The following is a 25,199-nucleotide window of genomic DNA, read 5'->3' as shown; positions in this document are numbered from 1 at the left end:
GTCGGAACCGGGAAGACTAGAAAACAAGCACGTGGGAAACGCACTGGTAAGACCTGACAAAACAAGACGAACTAGCAACAGACAAACACAAAACACCGGTATAAATACACATGGGATAATGGGGAAATATAGGAGACACCTGGTGGGGGGTGGAGACAAGCACAAGACAGGTGAAACAGATCAGGGTGTGACAACTGTAGTCTGTTTTCTGATCACAAATTTCTTTGGAATTGGCCATATGGAATGTTCTCTTTTAGCCTTTTGGGGTGGAAGCTGTCTGCCCTCAGAATGGTAATCCCATCTGTAGGCTTCCTAAAGATTGATGTGTGCAAACAACCTTTGTCATTTTTACTGATGTCAAGGTCCAAAAAATGAATGTTATCCTTATGTCTACCAAAACCTACTATTGTGTACCTCAGCAATGCTTCCCTTCCTTATTTTTTCTACAAAATAATGTGAATAGTTGAACGTGTCATCTTAAATGAATGTGAGCTGACTGCCGATGCCTTTGAAGCCAGAGCTAGGGTGCAATGCCATTCTCCACACCATGACCATACCGTGCCTGCCAGAAAGCCCTGTCGTGTCAGTCTGAGTCAGGGCTCATAGGGCTGCATGAAAATGGTTGCCATAGCAGCAGGGATGTAGATTGCTCTCTGTCATAGTAGGGGTGGCCCTGGGTGACCTCAAGAATGGCTGCCTCCTCTCTGTCTCTTCTCTGTGATTTATTGCCTTAACCCAATGACATACTCCTCTCTCTCCTCTCTGACTAGTCCTGCAGGTGCAGGAGCACAAGTGGTCAGGCTGGTCACAGCCATGCTGGTTTTCATGGGTGTCTGAATGAAATCTAGGGATTGTGACAATTGGTTTCATCTGTCTCTCCTCCACTTTGCATGTCTCATCATTATCATATCATCTTATTTGATATGCTTCATTTTCACTAGGTAACAAAAAGCCAGAGTGAGGATAGATATTTTTTTCATACGTTGTGGAAAGGTGAGATCCTTCAACTTTGTGAGTAACTTCTGCCTACCTAGCTATATATTAGAATAGTAGAGTATATTATTATCAGTCAGATTCATAGAATGGGCCAAAGCAGGCTAGTCTAACAGGTGCAAACTCTTCACTGATGCAAAAGCGTCAGGTCCTAGTCCTACCAGTCACACTGCAGCAGTCGATAAGTGACTTGGTTTGAGTGTCCTCCATTCAGACCATTGAGTGCCGCTGTTGATCTGTCTGCTCTGCTGCTGATGGCAAAGGGAATTGGTCATTGTGCTAAAAGTGAAAAAGTAGCCCAAAGCGGCAACGGGTGAACAAGCTGGTATGTAAGATTCAAGTAAATTTATACTGTCCAAAGACTAAACATGTATTTTTGTATTGAATAGCTCGTGTGCTTTTAAGTAGAAAACTGTAGGAACAAGGCTATTTATGATGTTGGCTTTCTATTCTAGAGACTAATTCACTGCTATTTTGATTTAGGCTTCAGTGCAGGGCTGACTGGGTAATTTTTTTATGAAAACAGGAGTAATTTTTCCTGAAATACTGAAACTTTTGATTGTATTTATCAGTCGTTAGATGGCGCTGCACTGAAGACAATTGTAGGCTACTTGCACAATCTGGAAATTCACCGCCAGAAAGCGAATGGAGCCTTGTGTGCTCACTGGTGAGCATTGAATGAAGCAGTCGTCTCCATAAGAAGTAACAAATTGACCGTTTGCTATGGACTTTTACTCTCCATAATTCTACCACCCTTTTCCCTACTTGAAACACATACGTTTACCATGTTAACGAGGAGAGGAGTGAACAATATTACTTGTGTTTTTCCAACAGAACGGCTAGGACTCCGGAGTCAGGGTTGACGGACTAATTTCAACTCAGTGGAGGCAAACTATTGTTGTATGCAGCTGGGCAAGCGGAGTGTATTCCCGCCGAACTTTACTACACCAAGCACGTGTAGTATTGGTTATCCGATTCCTAAGTCGATGTATCGATATTTTCAGAACTCTATTCATTCATAATTACTATGTTGATGTTTGCGCTTAGGACACTTTGTGAAATATACACAATGTTGGGGGCTCTTTGCGTTTTGTCTTTCTCCGGAAAATGAGTGCTGTGAACACAGACTATTCAACTATGGTGAGAAGATGTCTTCTGACGTTCAAACCATTCAGGTAAGCATTTACATGTAGGCTACAATTCTCGTTGTCTCGATGTACCATCAGTATTCTCTCTGTGTGTTGCCTAAGTCTCAAATTGAGTTAAAAAATATAGTTAACCTTATGAAAATGGGAATGTCATGAGTAGGCTAAAACAAAGCTCACAATGGTCAGGGTGCCTTGACAGGACCATACACCTTTGATGGAATAGAGGTGTGAAAATGGAGCTGTCATGTCAGAAACATGTTATGACAACCTCATAAAAGCAAGGAGTAGGCTAATGGTATAACGGATCAGGGTGCATTGCAGATAGTGCACAACAAGACTGCTGAATATCAACTACATATTACTACAGTAGTTTGCCTTAATTAGCGTCTGTAAATATAATTACATACATGTACCTATACAGTAGGCCTATGCACTTGACACGAGTCAATAGGGATCACTGCATTGTTTTAGAGCTCTTGGGCATACTCTGATCACTATTGTAAACCTGAACCCTGCCAGCACTCTAAAATCAGTTAGGCTTCTGCCTAGTGTCTACTGTGAATTCATTCATTGGTGTGTAGAATGTGTTCAGTGGCATGCAAACACACAAAGGAACAGATCAGCATACAGTAGGTGATACAAACTATTTGCGTGTATTTCTGCTCAAACAGGTTTTAGCTTTCATGAGCACAATAATCAGCTCTTCACCATTAGCCCAAATATTGGACAGTAATGGGGTGTGACAGTGCTCTTAGGCAGTAACTCTCCTAGTTTCTTAGAGTATAATTGTTACTCTGAATTAAGTAAAGCTCAGCTCTCTTTTAAAGGGCTACCCTTACAGCATAGGATGAGAGGGAAGAAAGCAATATAATAAATGAGCAGCAAGTAATGTGAGCTGTGGCATGCAATATGTAAATATAGCTCTCCATCCAGCAGCTCTCCTCTGGAGGAATGGATGAGAATTGTTTCAAACATTTCAACATTTGAATGAGCATTTTTCAGTGGAACACTTTTCTCACGCAAGGACGTCATCTACATTTTGAAAGGCATCTTATGAGCATTAATTTCCACCCACCATTCTGAAAATGTGAAAATGTCTACAAGGATTGTGGTCGCAGTCACACATGCAACTGTCTATGAATGTAATCCTTAATGTTTTCATTTTTCTGTTTACTTTTATTGCATTGTGTAATACACAAGACCCATTTACTGTATGTAATATGCCATTTACCTTTGTCCACATCCAGATCCCCAGCATTGCCATAGGTAGATGAGTTAAGAATGATGATTTGATTGATACATCATCCATCTCTAGTCTCAACAAGTGGATACTCTGTTAAATGGAAAGAACACTAAGTGAAGCCTCCCTAGTGGCACAGCGGTCTAAGGCACTGCATCACAGTGCTTGAGGCGTCACTACAGACCCGGGTTCGATCCCAGGCTGTGTCACAGCCAGCCGTGACTGGGAGACCCAAGAGGCGGCGCACAGTTGGCCGAGCGTTGTTAGGGTTTGGATGGCTGGGATTTCCTTGTCCCATTGCGCTCTAGCGACTCCTTGTGGCGGGCCGGGTGCCAGCAAGCTGACTTCAATGGCCATCAAGTTCAAAGTTGTCATCTCAGCTCGTTAAGTTTCTTTGTTATTTTGCATCATCTTCTTGCGCCCCATTCCTTTTGTACTGTACAGCTCTTTTGCTTTCATTCTGACAGTTGACTCCCCCCTTCTCTTCTCCTCCCCTGCCTTAACTCCCTCATGTCTCTCGTATTGTTCCCCCTGAGTTCTAACCCTGAGTCTTGCTCTCTGTCTACTGGCTGCCCTGGTCCCTGTCCCTGCAGGATCTTTGTGGCGGGGATTGGCTTCTTCAGCCTGTGCTTCCTAATGACCTCTCTGGGGGGTCAGTTCTCGGTCAAGCGACCCGGAGACACTCCCTTCACCATGCGAGCTGAAGGTAAGCTCCAGAATACAGATGGTACAGCATCACTCTCGGTGCTGCCTGGCAGCCTCTGACTACATACGTTCTCTGCACACAATAAACAGGGATGAACACGCTCAGTGCAGCAGAAGCCGTTGATTGCTGGCTGACAGACCCCCTCAGTCTGCTGCTCATCAGGTGGGGGTTAGGGGGCCTGGGGAGATGGTGATGTGGGTCTTGTTATCCTCCCCTCACCTCCCTGTAGTCTTGCTTAGATGTCACCCTCTCCAGGTCTTTAGTATTCACCCTGGTCAGTGTTCCGTGCTCTGGGAAAGCAGGCTCATACATTTCGGAGCACGTTATCTGTGTTTGTGCTATGTGCCCCTGCATATACAGTGGGAAGAACAAGTATTTGATACACTGCCGATTTTCCTACTTACAAAGCATGTAGAGGTCTGTAATTTTTTATCATAGGTACACTTCAACTGTGAGAGACGGAATCTAAAACAAAAATCCAGAAAATCACATTGTATAATTAATTTGCATTTTATTGCATGACATAAGCATTTGATACATCAGAAAAGCAGAACTTAATATTTGGTACATAAACCTTTGTTTGCAATTACAGAGATCATACGTTTCCTGTAGGTCTTGACCAGGTTTGCACACACTGCAGCAGGGATTTTGGCCCACTCCTCCATACAGACCTCCAAATCCTTCAGGTTTCGGGGCTGTCGCTGGGCAATACGGACTTTCAGCTCCCTCCAAAGATTTTCTATTGGGTTCAGGTCTGGAGACTGGCTAGGCCACTCCAGGACCTTGAGATGCTTCTTACGGAGCCACTCCTTAGTTGCCCTGGCTGTGTGTTTCGGGTCGTTGTCATGCTGGAAGACCCAGCCACGACACATCTTCAATGCTCTTACTGAGGGAAGGTTGTTGGCCAAGATCTCGCGATACATGGCCCCATCCATCCTCCCCTCAATACGGTGCAGTCGTCCTGTCCCCTTTGCAGAAAAGCATCCCCAAAGAATGATGTTTCCACCTCCATGCTTCACGGTTGGGATGGTGTTCTTGGGGTTGTACTCATTCTCTTCTTCCTCCAAACATGGTGAGTGGAGTTTAGACCAAAAAGCTCTATTTTTGTCTCATCAGACCACATGACCTTCTCCCATTCCTCCTCTGGATCATCCAGATGGTCATTGGCAAACTTCAGACGGGCCTGGACATGCGCTGGCTTGAGCAGGGGGACCTTGCGTGCGCTGCAGGATTTTAATCCATGACGGCGTAGTGTGTTACTAATGGTTTTCTTTGAGACTGTGGTCCCAGCTCTCTTCAGGTCATTGACCAGGTCCTGCCGTGTAGTTCTGGGCTGATCCCTCACCTTCCTCATGATCATTGATGCCCCACAAGGTGAGATCTTGCATGGAGCCCCAGCCCGAGGGTGATTGACCATCATCTTGAACTTCTTCCATTTTCTAATAATTGCGCCAACAGTTGTTGCCTTCTCACCAAGCTGCTTGCCTATTGTCCTGTAGCCCATCCCAGCCTTGTGCAGGTCTACAATTTTAACCCTGATGTCCTTACACAGCTCTCTGGTCTTGGCCATTGTGTAGAGGTTGGAGACTGTTTGATTGAGTGTGTGGACAGGTGTCTTTTATACAGGTAACGAGTTCAAACGGGTGCAGTTAATACAGGTAATGAGTGGAGAACAGGAGGGCTTCTTAAAGAAAAACGAACAGGTCTGTGAGAGCCGGAATTCTTACTGGTTGGTAGGTGATCAAATACTTATGTTATGCAATAAAATGCAAATTAATTACTTAAAAATCATACAATGTGATTTTCTGGATTTTTGTTTTAGATTCCGTCTCTCACAGTTGAAGTGTACCTATGATAAAAATTACAGACCTCTACATGCGTTGTAAGTTGGAAAACCTGCAAAATCGGCAGTGTATCAAATACTTGTTCTCCCCACTGTATATCACAGTGCACAGGCCATTTAGAAGAGTCAATGTTAGCTTGGGCACTGTTGCCTCGGTTGACACTGTCTCATCCTCAAAGGGCAATGTGGGCATTATCAGGTGACATTACCACCATCAAACTTGTATACCACCCAACAGAACAATAGAAAGTCAATAGAACTCAAAATTATTATTGTGCTTTATTGTTCTACTTGTACTGTTTGTGACAGATTATTTGCCTTTATGGTTTGTGCAGCAGTGATGCATGATTGTAGACTAAAATGCTGCTGCAGTGCAGTGAGAATACACAGTCCATACAGTACAGTAGGAATCTCGAGTGACAGCTTGTTTGTCTGTGTGAAAGCCTGATCTAAAGCAGAATCCCTCTCCGTCCTCCAAACTGTGGATACAATCCATAAGTGATGGATAATCTTCATGTAATGTAATCCGCCATGCTGCACGCCAGCCCCAGCAGAGAGAGCGAGAAAGGGAGAGGGACGTGGGCAGGCAGAGGAAGGCTGGAATGCTGCCTGATAAATTAACCACTCACAGGCTGCAGTCTAGGGAAGGCATTTGGCCCTCAGCTCATTAAACACTGCCTGCTACCCAACCAGGGAAAGCCTTGCTAAGTAAACTCTGAGCGTGTGTGTGTGTGTGTGTGTGTGTGTAATGAATGGGCAGGGATGGAGGTCAGTGTTCATTGGAGCAGCACCAGGATAGTAGAGACCAAGTCAGCTACTTCTGGCCCCAGGAGTGCTACAGAGAGCCTATTGACTGTAATCTGCTTTAGTGATGAGGATATTTTAGTGCACGCACGCACACACACACACACAAACACACACACACACACACACACACACACACAATTAGTATTTTGCAAGAGGGAGGAAAAAGGCTAGGGGCCAAGTAAATAATGGGGGATCTCTTTACGCATTAGACCAACTGAGCATAGAAATACTGTATGTCCCAGATTGACTGTGATGTTAATAAGCCTTTTAGTGGGAGTGCATGAATGGACCTGTAGTTGATAGAGTATGAGTTTAGATGTATATGGAAGGGAGAACAAGTATAACAATTAGGAAAACCAACAGACTGGTTTCTAATGTAGGGAAGAGAAAGTTGCTTGATCAAAGGCGTTCCCCACTGAACAGTTCCCTCTCCCTTAGCAGTTTGTTTTTATAATGGAACTCACTTACAATGCAACCACAGGATAAAGCCTCAACAAAACTGTGTTAGGACAGTACACCGTTTTCTGTTCGTTATAGACAATACAGTCATTAGAGGCAGCCTGAACTTATCATAACCTGTTGCCCATAATGTTCTTTCAGAGAAGTCTAAATTAAATTTGAGCTACATTGTAGACTACATTGTAGAATAATAGTGAAGACATCAAAACTATGAAATAACACATATGGAATCAAGTAGTAACCAAAAAGGTGTTAAACAAATCAAACTATATTTTATATTTCAGATTCTTCAAATAGCCACCCTTTGCCTTGACAGCTTTGCACACTCTTGGCATTCTCTCAACCAGGTTCATGAGGTAGTCATCTGGAATGCATTTCAATTAACAGGTGTGCCTTCTTAAAATTTAATTTGTGGAATATATATTTCCTTAATGCGTATGTGCCAATCAGTTGTTTTGTGACAAGGTATACAGAAGATAGCCCTATTTGGTAAAAGACCAAGTCCATATTATGGCAAGAACAGCTCAAATAAGTAAAGAGAAACAACAGTCCATCATTACTTTAACATTTACATTTTACATTTACGTAATTTAGCAGACGCTGTTATCCAGAGCGACTTACAAATTGGTGCATTCACCTTATAGCCAGTGGGATAACAACTTGACAATATATATTTTTTGGGGGGGTGGGGTAAGGGGGGTGGGGTTTAAGGATTACTTTATCCTATCCCAGGTATTCCTTAAAGAGGTGGGGTTTCAAGTGTCTCCGGAAGGTGGTGAGTGATTCCGCTGTCCTGGCATCGTGAGAGAGCTTGTTCCACCATTGGGGTGCCAGAGCAGCGAACAGTTTTGACTGGGCTGAGCGGGAACTGTGCTTCCGCAGAGGTAGGGGGGCCAGCAGGCCAGAGGTGGATGAACGCAATGCCCTCGTTTGGGTGTAGGGACTGATCAGAGCCTGAAGGTACGGAGGTGCCGTTCCCCTCACTGCTCCGTAGGCAAGCACCATGGTCTTGTAGCAGATGCGAGCTTCAACTGGAAGCCAGTGGAGTGTGCAGAGGAGCGGGGTGACGTGAGAGAACTTGGGAAGGTTGAACACCAGACGGGCTGCGGCATTCTGGATGAGTTGTAGGGGTTTAATGGCACAGGCAGGGAGCCCAGCCTACAGCGAGTTGCAGTAATCCAGACGGGAGATGACAAGTGCCTGGATTAGGACCTGTGCCGCTTCCTGTGTAAGGCAGGGTCATACTCTCCGAATGTTGTAGAGCATGAACCTACAGGATCGGGTCACCGCCTTGATGTTATCGGAGAACAACATGGTGTTGTCCAGGGTCACGCCAAGGCTCTTCGCACTCTGGGAGGAGGACACAACGGAGTTGTCAACCATGATAGCGAGATCATGGAACGGGCAGTCCTTCCCCGGGAGGAAGAGCAGCTCCGTCTTGCCGAGGTTCAGCTTGAGGTGGTGATCCATCATCCACACTGATATGTCTGCCAGACATGCAGAGATGCGATTCACCACCTGGTTATCAGAAGGGGGAAAGGAGAAGATGAGTTGTGTGTCGTCTGCGTAGCAATGATAGGAGAGGCCATGTGAGGATATGACAGAGCCAAGTGACTTGGTGTATAGCGAGAATAGGAGAGGGCCTAGAACTGAGCCCTGGGGGACACCAGTGGTGAGAGCACGTGGTGCGGAGACAGATTCTCGCCACGCCACTTGGTAGGAGCGACCTGTCAGGTAGGACGCAATCCAGGAGTGAGCCGCGCCGGAGATGCCCAACTCGTAGAGGGTGGAGAGGAGGATCTGATGGTTCACAGTATCAAAGGCAGCAGACAAGTCTAGAAGGACGAGCAGAGGAGCGAGAGTTAGCTTTAGCAGTGCGGAGAGCCTCCGTGACACAGAGAAGAGCAGTCTCAGTTGAATGACCAGTCTTGAAACCTGACTGGTTTGGATCAAGAAGGTCATTCTGAGAGAGATAGCAAGAGATTTGGCTAAAGACGGCACGCTCAAGAGTTTTGGAGAGAAAAGAAAGAAGGGATACTGGTCTGTAGTTGTTGACATCGGAGGGATCGAGTGTAGGTTTTTTGAGAAGGGGTGCAACTCTCGCTCTCTTGAAGACGGAAGGGACAGCGGTCAAGGATGAGTTGATGAGCGAGGTGAGGTAAGGGAGAAGGTCTCCGGAAATGGTCTGGAGAAGAGGGGAGGGGATAGGGTCAAGTGGGCAGGTTGTTGGGCGGCCGGCCGTCAAAAGTCGCAAGATTTCATCTGGAGAGAGAGGGGAGAAAGAAGTCAAAGCATAGGGCAGGGCATTGTGAGCAGGACCAGCAGTATCATTTGACTTAACAAACGAGGATTGGATGTCGTCAACCTTCTTTTCAAAATGGTTGACGAAGTCATCCACAGAGCGGGAGGGGAGGGGGTAAAGCGCTTCCTAGGGTTAGAGGCAGATGCTTGGAATTTAGAGTGGTAGAAAGTGGCTTTAGCAGCAGAAACAGAGGAAGAAAATGTAGAGGAGGGAGTGAAAATATGCCAGGTCCGCAGGGAGTCTAGTTTTCCTCCATTTCTGCTCGGCTGCCCGGAGCCCTGTTCTGTGAGCTCGCAATGAGTCATCAAGCCACGTAGCTGGAGGGGAGGACTGAGCCGGCCGGGAGGATAGGGGACATAGAGAGTCAAAGGATGCAGAAAGGGAGGAGAGGAGGGTTGAGGAGGCAGAATCAGGAGATTGGAGGGAGAAGGATTGAGCAGAGGGAAGAGATGATAGGATGGAAGAGGAGAGAGGGAGCGATGGTTGCGACGGCACATTACCATCTGAGTAGAGGCAGAGTGAGTAGTGTTGGAGGAGAGCGAGAGAGAAAAGGATACAAAGTAGTGGTCAGAGACATGGAGGGGAGTTGCAGTGAGATTAGTAGAAGAACAGCATCTAGTAAAGATGAGGTCAAGCGTATTGCCTGCCTTGTGAGTAGGAGGGTACGGTGAGAGGGTGAGGTCAAAAGAGGAGAGTAGTGGAAAGAAGGAGGTAGAGAGAAATGAGTCAAAGGTAGACGTAGGGAGGTTAAAGTCACCCAGAACTGTGAGGGGTGAGCCATCCTCAGGAAAGGAACTTGTCAAGCTCATTGATGAACTCTCCAACGGAACCTGGAGGGCGATAAATGATAAGGATGTTAATCTTGAATGGGCTAGTGACTGTGACAGCATGGAATTCAAATGAGGAGATAGACAGATGGGTCAGGGGAAAAAGAGAGAATGTCAACTTGGGAGAGTGTGCCACCACCCCGCTGACCAGATGCTCTCGGGGTATGCGAGAACACATGGTCAGACGAGGAGAGAGCAGTAGGAGTAGCAGTGTTTTCAGTGGTAATCCATGTTTCCGTCAGCGCCAAGAAGTCGAGGGACTGGAGGGTAGCATAGGCTGAGATGAACTCTGCCTTGTTGGCCGCAGAACGGCAGTTCCAGTGGCTGCCGGAGACCTGGAACTCCACGTGGGTGGTGCGTGCAGGGACCACCAGGTTAGAGAGGCAGCAGCCACGCGGTGTGAGGCGTTTGTATAGCCTGTTCAGAGAGGAGAGAACAGGGATAGACAGACGCATAGTTGACAGGCTACAGAAAATGGCTACAATAATGCAAAGGAGATCGGAATGAAATGAACTGAACATCTGGGAAAGCGAGAGAGCGGGGCCTCCCTCACTTACGTTTCACTGAAACACCTAAATATAACTCTCCCAACTTCCACCTCAGAAACTATAATTGTTGTAAACTACAGCGGTTCAATGTTTTCTAGGAATAGACTAACTTAGTTTATTCAGCTAGCTAACTTGGTACAGTATTCTTCCATGAAAACCGTCCAGGGCACCTAGTCCTATGACGCCATAGCCAACTAGCATGCCAGGCTCCAGTAACACGGTTTAGCACCAATACTCGGCCACAACAAACCACCAGTGTGTCAACACGCCAAGCAGATCATTCGTGTCCGTGTCTAACGTTGTGGGTTAGTCCCGACAGCTTGAGCGAGTCCGTCGTCAACTTATTCAGCCAGTTAGTTAGCTAGAATAGTTAGCATACTAGCTAGCCATTGCTTTCTGCCAACGAAAAAAAAACCTTCTCCCACGGCACGAACACACAGAGAGAGCCAATCTAACGTTAACTAGTCACCCATGTCCCGAATTCCCTTGAACGACTCTGGTTACCAGTATGTAAAAACAAAACACAAATGTAGGTTATAACTTACCCCTAGCAGCTACTGTTAGCTAGCCAAGTGCAAAGCTAGCCACTCAATCGACTCAGTCGTTCCAGCTATTGTTTAGTAGCTATCCAGGTAGACATGAAGGTCAGTCAAAACGGAAAATGTCAAGAACTTTGAAAGTTTCTTCAAGTGTAGTCGCAAAAACCATCAAGCGCTATGATGAAACTGGCTCTCATGAGGACCGGCACAGAAATGGAAGACCCAGAGTTACCTCTGCTGCAGAGGATAAGTTCATTAGAGTTACCAGCCTCAGAAATTGCAGCCCAAATAAATGCTTCACAGAGGTCAAGTAAGAGACACATCTCAACATCAACTGTTCAGAGGAGACTGTGTGAATCAGGCCTTCAGGGTCGAATTGCTGCAAAGAAACCACTACTAAAGGACTCCAATAAGAAGACGAGACATGGACATTAGACCAGTGGAAATGTGTCCTTTGGTCTGGAGTCCAAATTTGAGATTTTTGGTTCCAACCGCCGTGTCTTTGTGAGACATGGTGTGGGTGAACGGATGATCTCCGAAGGTGTATTTCCCACCGTAAAGCATGGAGGAGGAGGTGTTATGGTGTGGGGGTGCTTTGCTGGTGATACTGTCTGTGATTTATTTAGAATTCAAGGCACACTTAACCAGCATGGCTACCACAGCATTCTGCAGCGATATGCCATCCCATCTGGTTTGGGCTTAGTGGGACTATCATTTGTTTTTCAACAGGACAATGACCCAACACACCTCCAGGCTGTGTAAGGGATATTTTACCAAGAAGGAGAGTGATGGAATGCTGCATCAGATGACCCAGCCACCACAACCCCCCGACCTCAACCAAATTGAGATGGTTTGTGATGAGTCGGACCACAGAGTGAAGGAAAAGCAGCCAACAAGTGCTCAGCATATGTGGGAACTCCTTAAAGACTGTTGGAAAAGCATTCCAGGTGAAGCTGGTTGAAGGAATGCCAAGAGTGTGCAAAGCTGTCATCAAGGCAAAGGGTGGCTATTTAAAGAATCTCAAATATAAAATATATTTTGATTTGTTTAACACTTTTTTGGTTACTACATGATTCCATATGTGTTATTTCATAGTTTTGATGTCTTCACTATTATTCTACAATGTAGAAAATAGTAAAAATAAAGAAAACACTTGAATGAGTAGGTGTTCTAAAACCTTTGACCGGTAGTGTACTGTACAAAATGATTCTGCTGTAGGCTACTGGGAGGACTACAATACATTGAATCATTTGTAGATTCTTCCCAGATCCTGTCTGTGTAGTATCCAGCTATGCAAGCTTTGATGCTATTTATTTTGGATGATCTGTTTGTCTAGGGCTTTATTGGCTTGTTGTGTGGACAGGGAGAGAATTAGCAGGCATACAGTTGTAGGATCATCCCTGGTCGGATTAGTGACCACACTGGGGATATAAACAATGTTATACAGAATTGATACCCAACAATGAAATAGAATAGATTCCTAAGGTTTCATACAGTCAGTGTTTGAATCTTGCATTTCAATTACATCCACGTATTGATATGTATAAATTCAGACTTGTTGACCTCTGAATCAAAACCAATCAATATGTTGTAGCCTATTCCCAGTGACTGCTGTTGCTTATTGATAGAGCAATATTGTACAATTTGCCTTTCCTGTCCCGTTGCTTTACCTGGCTACACCCAGTAGGCCACTGAAATATCCAAAGGGCTTGTTTGAAGCATGTGGCTGTACAAACGTTTACCCCATTATTGGTGCAGGTTAACATTTGTCAGGATGAGTCTTGTCCGTGATGCAGAACTGAGCGATATCCACTAGATGTACCAGCTGCAAAGTCAAAATTGGCTATATTGTAAAAATGAATGAAAACAGAAATGTGACTTTTGGTCTTAATTTAAGGTTAGGGTTAGGCATTAGGGTTAGCAGTGTGGTTAAGGTTGGGGTTAGGTTTCAAATCAGATTGTATGACATTGTGGCTGTGCCAGCTAATGACCACTCTGCAGAGCTGCCTCCAGTACATGAGTCATCCCAATAAATGCAGGTGGTCTTTCATGGAAGGTGAAACTGATGATGTGGTGGGGGCCTATTTCCTGGAAAGGAAGGAAGGCATGAAAGATTGAAACTTTTGATCCTCTCTATCTTAAAGGCTGAAGAGGTGTTCCAGGGGCTTCTAATTGAGTCTTTGAAGCCCTCCCCCACGGAGACCCCCTTTTCAATGGGGGCTATTAACGTGGCCCTGCCTGGCTGTTGGGGAGATGGAGAAATGGTAAAGGTCATGTTCGCCAAGATTTGCCCTTGGCAGGCTGAGGCTGTTTAAATGGTTGATATACAGTAGTTTGGATGTAAACATATTTTGTCTGTCCCCCCTGTACTGTTGAGAGATGAGAGGTAGAAGTTCCATTGTGCTGTTCTACACTCAATCGGAGTAGCTATTCTATCAGACTAGCTATACACACTCAATCAGAGCTAAGTACAGTACTGTAGCATCCTTTAATGGAACCTCCCATTATGAAGCTCCTGTTTGTCTATTCACTCAGTCACTCAGTTAATGCACTGTAGCTGTGCACACAGTGTGCTTTCTCAGCAAATGCCGCTGATGGATGTTGGTACACATCTCATTTACAGGAGGAGTCTGGCGGTAATATGGGGCCCAGGGAAGTAGACTGGCTCACACACGTATTAGGCCCGGAGGCCAAGTGAGGGGTGATAACTCATGAACTCTCACCGCATATGTTGTTTTCCCCTACATCTTGTAACCCATAGTAGGTCATGTATTGCGTCAGAAAATATAGTGGTTGGGCAGCAGCCACTAAAGTGAGGATAAAACAGAGCGCTGAATAACTATTGTGCAGGATGTACAAGAGGGAAAATTCCGTCTAATTTGACACCATTCGATGTCTTGGCTATCTTGTCACAATGTGTTCACATGTTCATTGAAATGCTAATAATGCAGTTAAATCCATCATAGTGTAAAGACGTACACTGCAGCTATGTTCATTGATGTGTTCATGTCAAGATGGAACATGATAGAACAAGTATTTTGTAGCTCAGCGGTCATCACTTCCTGAAATAGAGCTGTTCACTGAATTCTCAAAGTGAAGACATGGCTTTTTACTGTACAGGTCCATAAAACGCACAAATTGCCTCAGTGAAAGAAAAATGGCACCCTTAAAACAGAGGGCGGTCCTCTCAGATGTGGTTATGAAAATAGAGAAGAATTGGTCTTTGTCACAGCGTGCGTGTATAGTCCCCACGGACAGAGACACACTGCAGGAGGTCCAGCAGGCTGTACTGAGGTGAGCTGCTGTGACTAAAGAAGACATGAGCCTCCATCAGGGTGGCCAGACAAAGAGACAGATGCTTTTCTGTTGGATTTTGAAGAGCTCACGACAGGCATGTTGTACAGATTTTTCTCACTCTATTTTCCGTGATAGGCAGTGACATTTAGCTGCAGAAATAGACCATGTTTCTATGGGTAGGGCGGCTGCACAAATGTTTTTGATTCTTAGCAGATCTGATGGCATCCACCAGGGTAAGGAAAGCATGGGGTTCTGCAGAGGAGAGGGGAGAAACCTCAGAGATTCCTCATCTTGAGCAGCTGAAAAGTTTTACAGTCATCTTGATTCTGTGTTGATTGATCAAATCTTCATCCAGTGAAAACACTGTCACAGTCATTAAGTAATTTTCCTTGCGTTCTCACAAACATTATTTCTAGAAGAAGACAAACGAATATGTAATATTACAGTGCAAACCTTTTCAAGTTTTATAACTAACTGGAAGTCACTCTGGATAAGAGCGCCTGCTAAATGACTAAAATGTCAAATTTACATGTAGTGAATTAGTTCTCAGGAGTGTTCAGGTATACACTGAGTGTACAAATCATTAGGAACGCCTTTACTAATATTGAGTTGCACCCCCTTTTGCCCTCAGAACAGCCTCAATTCGTCGGGGCATGGACTCTACAAGGTGTCAAATCATTCCACAGGGATGCTGGCCCATGTTGACTCCAATGCTTTCCACAGTTGTGTCAAGTTAGCTGGATGTCCTTTGGGTGGTGGACCATTCTTGATACACACGGGAAACTGTTGAGCGTGAAAAACCCAGCAGCGTTGCAGTTCTTGATACACTCAAACCGGTGCGCCTGGCACCTACTACAATACCCTGTTCAAAGGCACTTAAATCTTTTGTTTTGCCCATTCACCCTCTGAATGGCACACATACACTGAGTGTATAAAACATTAGGAACACCTGCTCTTTCCCTGACATAGACTGACGAGGTGAATCCAGGTGAAAGCTATGATCCCTTATTAATGTAACTTGTTAAATCCACTTCAAATCAGTGTAGATGAAGGGGAGGAGACAGGTTAAAGTAGGATTTTTAAGCCATGAGACAATTGAAACGGATTGTTTGTGTGTGCCATTCAGAGCTTGAATGGACAAGACAAAATATTGAAATGCCTTTAAACGGGGTATGGTAGTAGGTGCCAGGCGCACCGGTTTGAGTGTGTCAAGAACTGCAACTCTGCTGGCCTGTCCACGCAGTTTCCAAAATCATTGAATGCCTAATGCTGAACTCAGTAGTCAGTATGTATTATACTGTTTGAGTGAGTGTGTGTGTGAACCTGATGTGTGCGTACATTACATTGAATCAGAAACCTATCAGTGGTCTTTGTGCAGAGTCCCTGACTCAGCAGTTCCTCTCTTTGTCTTGTTGGTGGGGTCTGATTTTACCCTGAAAATACAGGGCCACACGTTCTATCAGAACATAAGAATGCTGATGGTGGGAGGTCAAATGTGAACTGAATGCTGAATGTAAACATTGTTAGTATCTACAGAAAAAGCTCCCCATCTAGTTATACCTTATGACTGCCATTCATACCGACGAAGAAGATTGGCTTCCAACTTGCTTGTCCTTCTCCAACAATGTGTTTTGGGTTTGTTTGTGTCCGTGTATATTAGCTGTGGGGGGGGTGTTAATAGGAGGAAGAGGCAGAGGCAGGTTTTAATTGAAGCCGTGGAGAAGCATAGACAGATAAATTAGTGCAGATAGTTTCCTCTTTCTGGGCTGTCAGGTGCAATGAGGAGAGAGAGGATAAGTGACAGAGGTTGTCGGCTCTAATAGGTTGGGTTCTGTCAGCTCCCCCATGGGTGCCGGGTACACTAAAGCAACTCAATCAGTCTTCACATTAATGAATATCCATATGAGGAGTGAGAATCGCAATACATATCGTATTGTGAGAATCGCAATACATATCGTATCGGCACCTAAGTATCGTGACAATATCATATCATGATTTCCCTGGCAATTCCCAGCCCTAACTTATAGCACTAGCTTTTTCTCATCGTACTCTCTCTCCTCAGCAGCAGTACTTTTTCCTCTACTCCCCCCTCACCTGTCATCTCATTCGACACACACACAAACACACACCCTTTGCCATCTAGTACATATACTTGGCAGGTATTGATTTTGTCTCACGATGAAGTAATGAATTTACTTTATCAGTCCAAGCATACACCCGCTGTTTATAATAACAAATGAGGGATTTTCACAAGGCTAATAAATACATCATCTGGATGTTGGAGCGCGTGTGTCTGCAGGATTAGCGCAGTGTGATGGGACACAATGCAGAGACATCCCTCTGTGATGCTGCCGGAGAGTGTCAGCCCAAATCCACACACAGCACAGGAGGCTGAGGAAATGATGCGAACAGACAGCCACAGTATCAAAGGCAACACAGAGGTTGACAAAGTTACGCTACGTGCATGGCTTGGCAAACACAAGCATTAAGCTGTATCATGTTTGTGTGCCTGAACTGAAGCCTTCCTGGATTACAGCGTACTGGATGCACACACAGGCATGGATGATGTTTTACGGTTTTCTACTCCAAAATGGTGGCCATGTTTTTCTGTCTTTTGACAATTTTCCATGATAGATTGTTTAAATTTACTGGATTTCATGATCCATGCCACAAACATTTTGATGAGCATTACTGCCCATTACTGCCCAAAACTTGGAGGATGACTGCTCACGATTGTTATGTTAGCTCTCAATGACGCAGGGCATGTTTCAAACACTTGTCGTTTCCTGCAGTCAAATGACCAAATCGCCCTCTAGTGGCCTCATGAGAGGAATATTATTAATATTTTTCATAATTTCATAATTAATAAAAACCTTGTTTTTTTTTTGTACGGTTTTGTTACATTTCAGTCTTGTGATGAACAGTACCAGTCAAAAGTTTGGACTCATCTACTCATTCAAGGGTTTTTCTTTCTTTATTTACTATTTTCTACATTGTAGAATAATAGTGAAGACATCAAAACTATGAAATAACACATGGAATCATGTAGTAACCAAAAAAGTGTTAAACAAATCAAAATATATTTTATATTTGAGATTCTTCAAAGTAGCCACCCTTTGCCTTGACAGCTTTTGCACACTCTTGTCATTCTCTCAACCAGCTGCACCTGGAATGCTTTTCCAACAGTCTTGAAGGAGTTCCCACATATGCTGAGCACTATGCTGAGCACGGTCCAATTCATCCCAAACCATTTCAATTGGGTTGAGGTCGGGGGATTCTGGAGGCCAGGTCATCTGATGCAGCATTCCATCACTCTCTTTCTTGGTAAAATAGCCCTTACACAGCCTGGAGGTGTGTTGGGTCATTGTCCTGTTGAAAAACAAATGATAGTCCCACTCAGGGACGGCCTGTTCAATAGGGCGATATGGGCGACGCACTGCCAAACAGGAAAAGGAAGGGATTTTTTTTCTAATCAATTATATCACGGCAACAGTAGTTATCAGTGTTGTAATCTGATCTGACTGCCACTAAATGTCAAATCAGGCTAAAGTCGTGCTTCAAATGGCCCCGCCCGTTTTTGGGGCGATTTCAGTCAGGTTGAAAATCGCCCAGAAGTCTCTCATAGCCTGTCATGTAAAATCTATTTTTTCAAATTTCAAAGCTTTCAATACATTCTCTATGGGTGTCTGTGGGCTTGCACTTACGCGCTTTCGTCATACGTGACGTAACCATGAACGTAACTAAGAAAATAGCGGCTAGCAGCGTCTCTGTTGCGACCTGCAGTGTGGCGTTATCTTATGTTTTTAATTTGTACACTTAGTGGCGTTATTTTATGTTTTTAATTTGTAGACTTAGTTTACAAACATTCTGCCAACCATGGATTTCCAGTGGTGGGTTTTGGACTGATCTTGTTGATCGTGTACATACCCGCTACGAACGGACTAAATAATGAAAACGCTGCTGGCAGCGGAATCCAATACAGCTGGGAGACTTGGCTGGATGACAGAGTCCCGGACAGAGAAGTGGAGCCGGCCGGCTTCACCCTGGTCAGAGCGGACCGCGATCCTGGTAAGAGAGCGACTCTGTACCCCCGACATTGAACTGCTTTCTGTGTCACTGCGACCTTACTATCTGCCCCGTGAGTTCCCCCAATTGTTTGTTACCGTTGTGTACTGTTGATAATCACAAGTTTACTGGAGAACTGAGACCAAGTAGAGACTTTGGACAGGGTGGATATGGTATAATAAAGGCAGTTTATTCAGAGGTAAAGATATCTGGAATCGCGTGCACGGACTCGTTCGTCAAACTCTTAGGGAGCTATCTGAAGAGAGCCCCCAAAAACATTGTGTGCAGACATTTTATACAATAAATGATGTAGGTTGAATCTAGTAGTTCTGATCTTCTGATTGGTCCTGATGAGTTGGGCGAGGTCCCCTCCACTGTTGCATTGGCTCTGAGTCGGGTTCTCTGTCTTCAAATGTTCAGCCTAAAGAGAGGGGATTTTTGTGTGTGTGTGTGTGCGTGTTTAACAGTGATGATGTGTGTGTGTGTGTGTGTTATCAGTGATGATGTGTGTGTGTGTGTGTGTGTGTGTGTGTGTGTGTGTGTGTGTGTCCTCAGAGCAAGAACTCGTGAGTTGGAAGAACTGAGAGACCTATGGCGTGGGTGTTGTCCTTGGCCACCTGCTGACAAGGCTGACAAGATAGGACTCTTTTGTCCATTGTTATAGGATAGGAACAGCATTGATTGAAAACAAACGCCCAACACAAAATGGGTCATGCACAATATTTTAGTCAGACCAAGCTATAACATTATATATTTACTACGACAGTACATTCAACCAAAAGCTAATATAACAAAGGCATCAGAGATTATTTATAATCTGTCACAGAAACTGGAATCCATCTCCCCAGATCAGTCAATAAATGCTTCTGGTATTGACTTATGTGCTGCCCCTGTCTTCATGTTGTTGCTGGACATATCTTTTTTAAAATGTGTGTAGGTCACCTAAATCATCAGAAAAATTGCCCCTCCTGAGAATTTTTTCAGGAGCCGCCACTGGTCCCACTAAGCCCAAACCAGATCAATCAATCAATTTTATTTTATATAGCCCTTCTTACATCAGCTAATATCTCGAAGTGCTGTACAGAAACCCAGCCTAAAACCCCAAACAGCTAGTAATGCAGGTGTAGAAGCACGGTGGCTAGGAAAAACTCCCTAGAAAGGCGTAAAGCCTAGGAAGAAACCTAGAGAGGAACCAGGCTATGAGGGGTGGCCAGTCCTCTTCTGGCTGTGCCGGGTGGAGATTATAACAGAACCATGCCAAGATGTTCAAAAATGTTCATAAGTGACAAGCATGGTCAAATAATAATCAGGAATAAATCTCAGTTGGCTTTTCATAGCCGATCATTAAGAGTTGAAAACAGCAGGTCTGGGACAGGTAGGGGTTCCATAACCGCAGGCAGAACAGTTGAAACTGGAATAGCAGCAAGGCCAGGCGGACTGGGGACAGCAAGGAGTCACCACGGCCGGTAGTCCCGACGTATGGTCCTAGGGCTCAGGTCTCTCAGTTGGCTTTTCATAGCCGATCATTAAAGAGTTGAAAACAGCAGGTCTGGGACAGGTAGGGGTTTCGTAGCCGCAGGCAGAACAGTTGAAACTGGAATAGCAGCAAGGCCAGGCGGACTGGGGACAGCAAGGTGTCATCATGCCCGGTAGTCCTGACGTATGGTCCTAGGGCTCAGGTTCTCAGAGAGAAAGAGAGAACGAGAGAATTAGAGAGAGCATACTTAAATTCACACAGGACACTGGATAAGACAGGAGAAGTACTCCAGGTATAACCAACTAACCCCAGCCCCCCGACACATAAACTACTGCAGCATAAATACTGGAGGCTGAGACAGGAGCGGTCCGGAGACACTGTGGCCCCATCCGAAGAAACCCCGGACAGGGCCAAACAGGAAGGATATAACCCCACCCACTCCGCCAAAGCACAGCCCCCCGCACCACTAGAGGGATATCCCCAACCACCAACTTACAATCCTGAGACAAGGCCGAGTATAGCCCACAGAGGTCTCCACCACAGCACAAACCAAGGGGGGCGCCAACCCAGACAGGAAGATCACGTCAGTAACTCAACCCACTCAAGTGACGCACCCCTCCCAGGGACGGCATGAAAGAGCACCAGCAAGCCAGTGACTCAGCCCCTGCAACAGGGTTAGAGGCAGAGAACCCCAGTGGAGAGGGGAACCGGCCCGGCAGAGACAGCAAGGGCTGTTCGTTGCTCCAGCCTTTCCGTTCACCTTCACACTCCTGGGCCAGACTACACTCAATCATATGACCTACTGAAGAGATAAGTCTTCAGTAAAGACTTAAAGGTTGAGACCGAGTCTGCGTCTCTCACATGGGTAGGCAGACTGTTCCATAAAAATGGAGATCTATAGGAGAAAGCCCTGCCTCCCGCTGTTTGCTTAGAAATTCTAGGGACAATTAGGAGGCCTGCGTCTTGTGACCGTAGCGTACGTATTGGTATGTACGGCAGGACCAACTCGGAAAGATAGGTAGGAGCAAGCCCATGTAACGCTTTATAGGTTAACAGTAAAACCTTGAAATCAGCCCTTGCCTTAACAGGAAGCCAGTGTAGGGGAAGCTAGCACTGGAGTAATATGATCAAATTTCTTGGTTCTAGTCAGGATTCTAGCAGCCGTATTTAGCACTAACTGAAGTTTATTTAGTGCTTTATCCGGGTAGCCGGAAAATAGAGCATTGCAGTAGTCTAACCTAGAAGTAACAAATGCATGGATTAATTTTTCTGCATCATTTTTGGACAGAAAATTTCTGATTTTTGCAATGTTACGTAGATGGAAAAAAGCTGTCCTTGAAACAGTCTTGATATGTTCGTCAAAAGAGAGATCAGGGTCAAGAGTAACACCGAGGTCCTTCACAGTTTTATTTGAGACGACTTTACAACCATCTAGATGAATTGTCAGATTTAACAGAAGATCTCTTTGTTTCTTGGGACCTAGAACAAGCATCTCTGTTTTGTCCGAGTTTAAAAGTAAAAAGTTTTCAGCCATCCACTTCCTTATGTCTGAAACACAGGCTTCTAGCGAGGGCAATTTTGGGGCTTCACCATGTTTCATTGAAATGTACAGCTGTGTGTCATCCGCATAGCAGTGAAAGTTAACATTATGTTTTCGAATAACATCCCCAAGAGGTAAAATATATAGTGAAAACAATAGTGGTCCTAAAACGGAACCTTGAGGAACACCGAAATGTACAGTTGATTTGTCGGAGGACAGACCATTCACAGAGACAAACTGATATCTTTCCGACAGGTAGGATCTAAACCAGGCCAGAACTTGTCCGTGTAGACCAATTTGGGTTTCCAGTCTCTCCAAAAGAATGTGGTGATCGATGGTGTCAAAGGCAGCACTAAGGTCTAGTAGCACGAGGACAGATGCAGAGCCTCGGTCTGACGCCATTAAAAGGTCATTTACCACCTTCACAAGTGCAGTCTCAGTGCTATGATGGGGTCTAAAACCAGACTGAAGCATTTCGTATACATTGTTTGTCTTCAGAAAGGCAGTGAGTTGCTGCGCAACAGCTTTTTCTAAAATTTTTGAGAGGAATGGAAGATTCGATATAGGCCGATAGTTTTTTATATTTTCCGGGTCAAGGTTTGGCTTTTTCAAGAGAGGCTTTATCACTGCCACTTTTAGTGAGTTTGGTACACATCCGGTGGATAGAGAGCTGTTTATTATGTTCAACATAGGAGGGCCAAGCACAGGAAGCAGCTCCTTCAGCAGTTTAGTAGGAATAGGATCCAGTATGCAGCTTGAAGGTTTAGAGGCCATGATTATTTTCATCATTGTGTCAAGAGATATAGTACTAAAACACTTAAGTGTCTCTCCCGATCCCAGGCCCTCGCAGAGCTGGCAGATCCAGGACAGCTAAGCCCTGGAGGAATACGCAGATTCAAAGAGGAGTCCGTAATTTGCTTTCTAATGGTCATGATCTTTTCCTCAAAGAAGTTCATGAATTTATCACTGCTGAAGTGAAAGCCATCCTCTCTTGGGGAATGCTGCTTTTTAGTTAGCTTTGCAACAGTATCAAAAAGAAATTTTGGATTGTTCTTATTTTCCTCAATTAAGTTGGAAAAGTAGGATGATCGAGCAGCAGTGAGGGCTCTTCGGTACTGCACGGTACTGTCTTTCCAAGCTAGTCGGAAGACTTCCAGTTTGGTGTGGCGCCATTTCCGTTCCAATTTCCTGGAAGCTTGCTTCAAAGCTCGGGTATTTTCTGTATACCAGGGAGCTAGTTTCTTATGACAAATGTTTTTCGTTTTTAGGGGTGCAACTGCATCTAGGGTATTGCGCAAGGTTAAATTGAGTTCCTCAGTTAAGTGGTTAACTGATTTTTGTCCTCTGACGTCCTTGGGTAGGCAGAAGGAGTCTGGAAGGGCATCAATGAATTTTTGTGTTGTTTGAGAATTTATAGCACGACTTTTGATGCTCCTTGGTTGGGGTCTGAGCAGATTATTTGTTGCGATTGCAAATGTAATAAAATGGTGGTCCGATAGTCCAGGATTTTGTGGAAAAACATTAAGATCTACAACATTTATTCCATGGGACAAAACTAGGTCCAGAGTATGACTGTGGCAGTGAGTAGGTCCAGAGACATGTTGGACAAAACCCACTGAGTCGATAATGGCTCCGAAAGACTTTTGGAGTGGGTCTGTGGACTTCTCCATGTGAATATTAAAATCACCAAAAATTAGAATATGATCTGCTATGACTACAAGGTCTGATAGGAATTCAGGAAACTCAGAGAGGAACGCTGTATATGGCCCAGGAGGCCTGTAAACAGTAGCTATAAAAAGTGATTGAGTAGGCTGCATAGATTTCATGACTAGAAGCTCAAAAGATGAAAACGCCATTTTTTTTTTTGTAAATTGAAATTTGCTATCGTAAATGTTAGCAACACCTCCGCCTTTGCGGGATGCACGGGGAATATGGTCACTAGTGTAACCAGGAGGTGAGGCCTCATTTAACACAGCAAATTCATCAGGCTTAAGCCATGTTTCAGTCAGGCCAATCACATCGAGATTATGATCAGTGATTAGTTCATTGACTATGACTGCCTTTGAAGTGAGGGATCTAACATTAAGTAACCCTATTTTGAGATGTGAGGTATCACGATCTCTTTCAATAATGGCAGGAATGGAGGAGGTCTTTATCCTAATAAGATTGCTAGGGTGAACACCGCCATGTTTAGTTTTGCCCAACCTAGGTCGAGGCACAGACACAGTCTCAATGGGTATGGCTGAGCTGACTACACTGACTGTGCTATTGGCAGACTCCACTAAGCTGGCAGGTTGGCTAACAGCCTGCTGCCTGGCCTGCACCCTATTTCACTGTGGGGCTAGAGGAGTTAGAGCCCTATCTATGTTGGTAGATAAGAGGAGAGCACCCCTCCAGCTAGGATGGAGTCCGTCACTCCTCAGCAGGTCAGGCTTGGTCCTGTTTGTGGGTGAGTCCCAGAAAGAGGGCCAATTATCCACAAATATTATCTTTTGGGAGGGGCAGAAAACAGTTTTCAACCAGCGATTAAGTGCTGAGACTCTGCTGTAGAGCTCGTCACTTCCCCTAACTGGGAGGGGGGCCAGAGACAATTACTCGATGCCGACACATCTTTCTAGCTGATTTACAAGCTGAAGCTATGTTGCACTTGGTGACCTCTGACTGTTTCATCCTAACATCGTTGGTGCCGACGTGGATAACAATATCTCTATACTCTCTACACTCGCCAGTTTTAGCTTTAGCCAGCACCATCTTTAGATTAGCCTTAACGTCGGTAGCCCTGCCCCCTGGTAAACAGTGTATGATCGCTGGGTGATTCGTTTTAAGTCTAATACTGCGGGTAATGGAGTCGCCAATGACTAGGGTTTTCAATTTGTCAGAGCTAATGGTGGGAGCCTTCGGCGTCTCAGACCCCGTAACGGGAGGAGTAGAGACTAGAGAAGACTCAGACTCAGACTCCGACTCGCTACATAATGGGGAAAACCGGTTGAAGGTTTCTGTCGGCTGAATGAGCGACACCGGTTGAGCATTCCAACAGTATTTCCCTCCAGAAGCCATGAGAAAGTTGTCCGCCTGCGGGGACTGTGCGGGGGGATTTATACTAACGTTACTGTCTGTACTTACTGGTGGCACAGACGCTGTTTCTTCCTTTCCTACACTGAGATTACCCTTGCCTAACGATTGCGTCTGAAGCTGGGCTTGTAGCACAGCTATTTTCGCCGTAAGGCGATCGTTCTCCTGTATATTATGAGTACAGCGACTGCAATTAGAAGACATCATGTTAATGTTACTACTTAGCTTCGGCTGTTGAAGATGTTGATGAACCATGTCCAGATAAAGCGCCCGGAGTGAAAAAGTTGAATAAGGGAAAAAAGTTGCGATGGAAAAAAGGAAAATAACGTTGGCAGC

At 45.0% G+C, this 25,199-nt stretch overlaps 1 protein-coding gene across 2 annotated transcripts in view; it reads left to right on the top strand.

Annotated features, from left to right (window-relative positions):
* Positions 1-1,646: 1,646 nt before the first annotated feature.
* The window catches only part of LOC121585141 (alpha-1,6-mannosylglycoprotein 6-beta-N-acetylglucosaminyltransferase B-like), an 84,034-nt gene continuing 60,481 nt past the window's right edge, over positions 1,647-25,199 (top strand). The window contains exons 1-2 of one of the 2 annotated variants that reach the window (XM_041901509.2): positions 1,647-2,168; positions 3,975-4,087. In XM_041901509.2, the coding sequence (XP_041757443.2) occupies positions 2,101-2,168; positions 3,975-4,087 (181 nt within the window). In that variant the 5' untranslated portion in view covers positions 1,647-2,100. The remainder of the gene's footprint in view (positions 2,169-3,974; positions 4,088-25,199) is intronic. The other variant, XM_041901510.2, reaches the window with a different exon arrangement.

This window comes from Coregonus clupeaformis, chromosome 7 (assembly GCF_020615455.1).
Source record: "Coregonus clupeaformis isolate EN_2021a chromosome 7, ASM2061545v1, whole genome shotgun sequence".
Taxonomy (NCBI): Eukaryota; Metazoa; Chordata; class Actinopteri; order Salmoniformes; family Salmonidae; genus Coregonus; species Coregonus clupeaformis.
The sequence above is the reverse complement of the archived record's forward strand: the minus strand, read 5'-3'. Positions and strand labels throughout refer to the sequence as shown.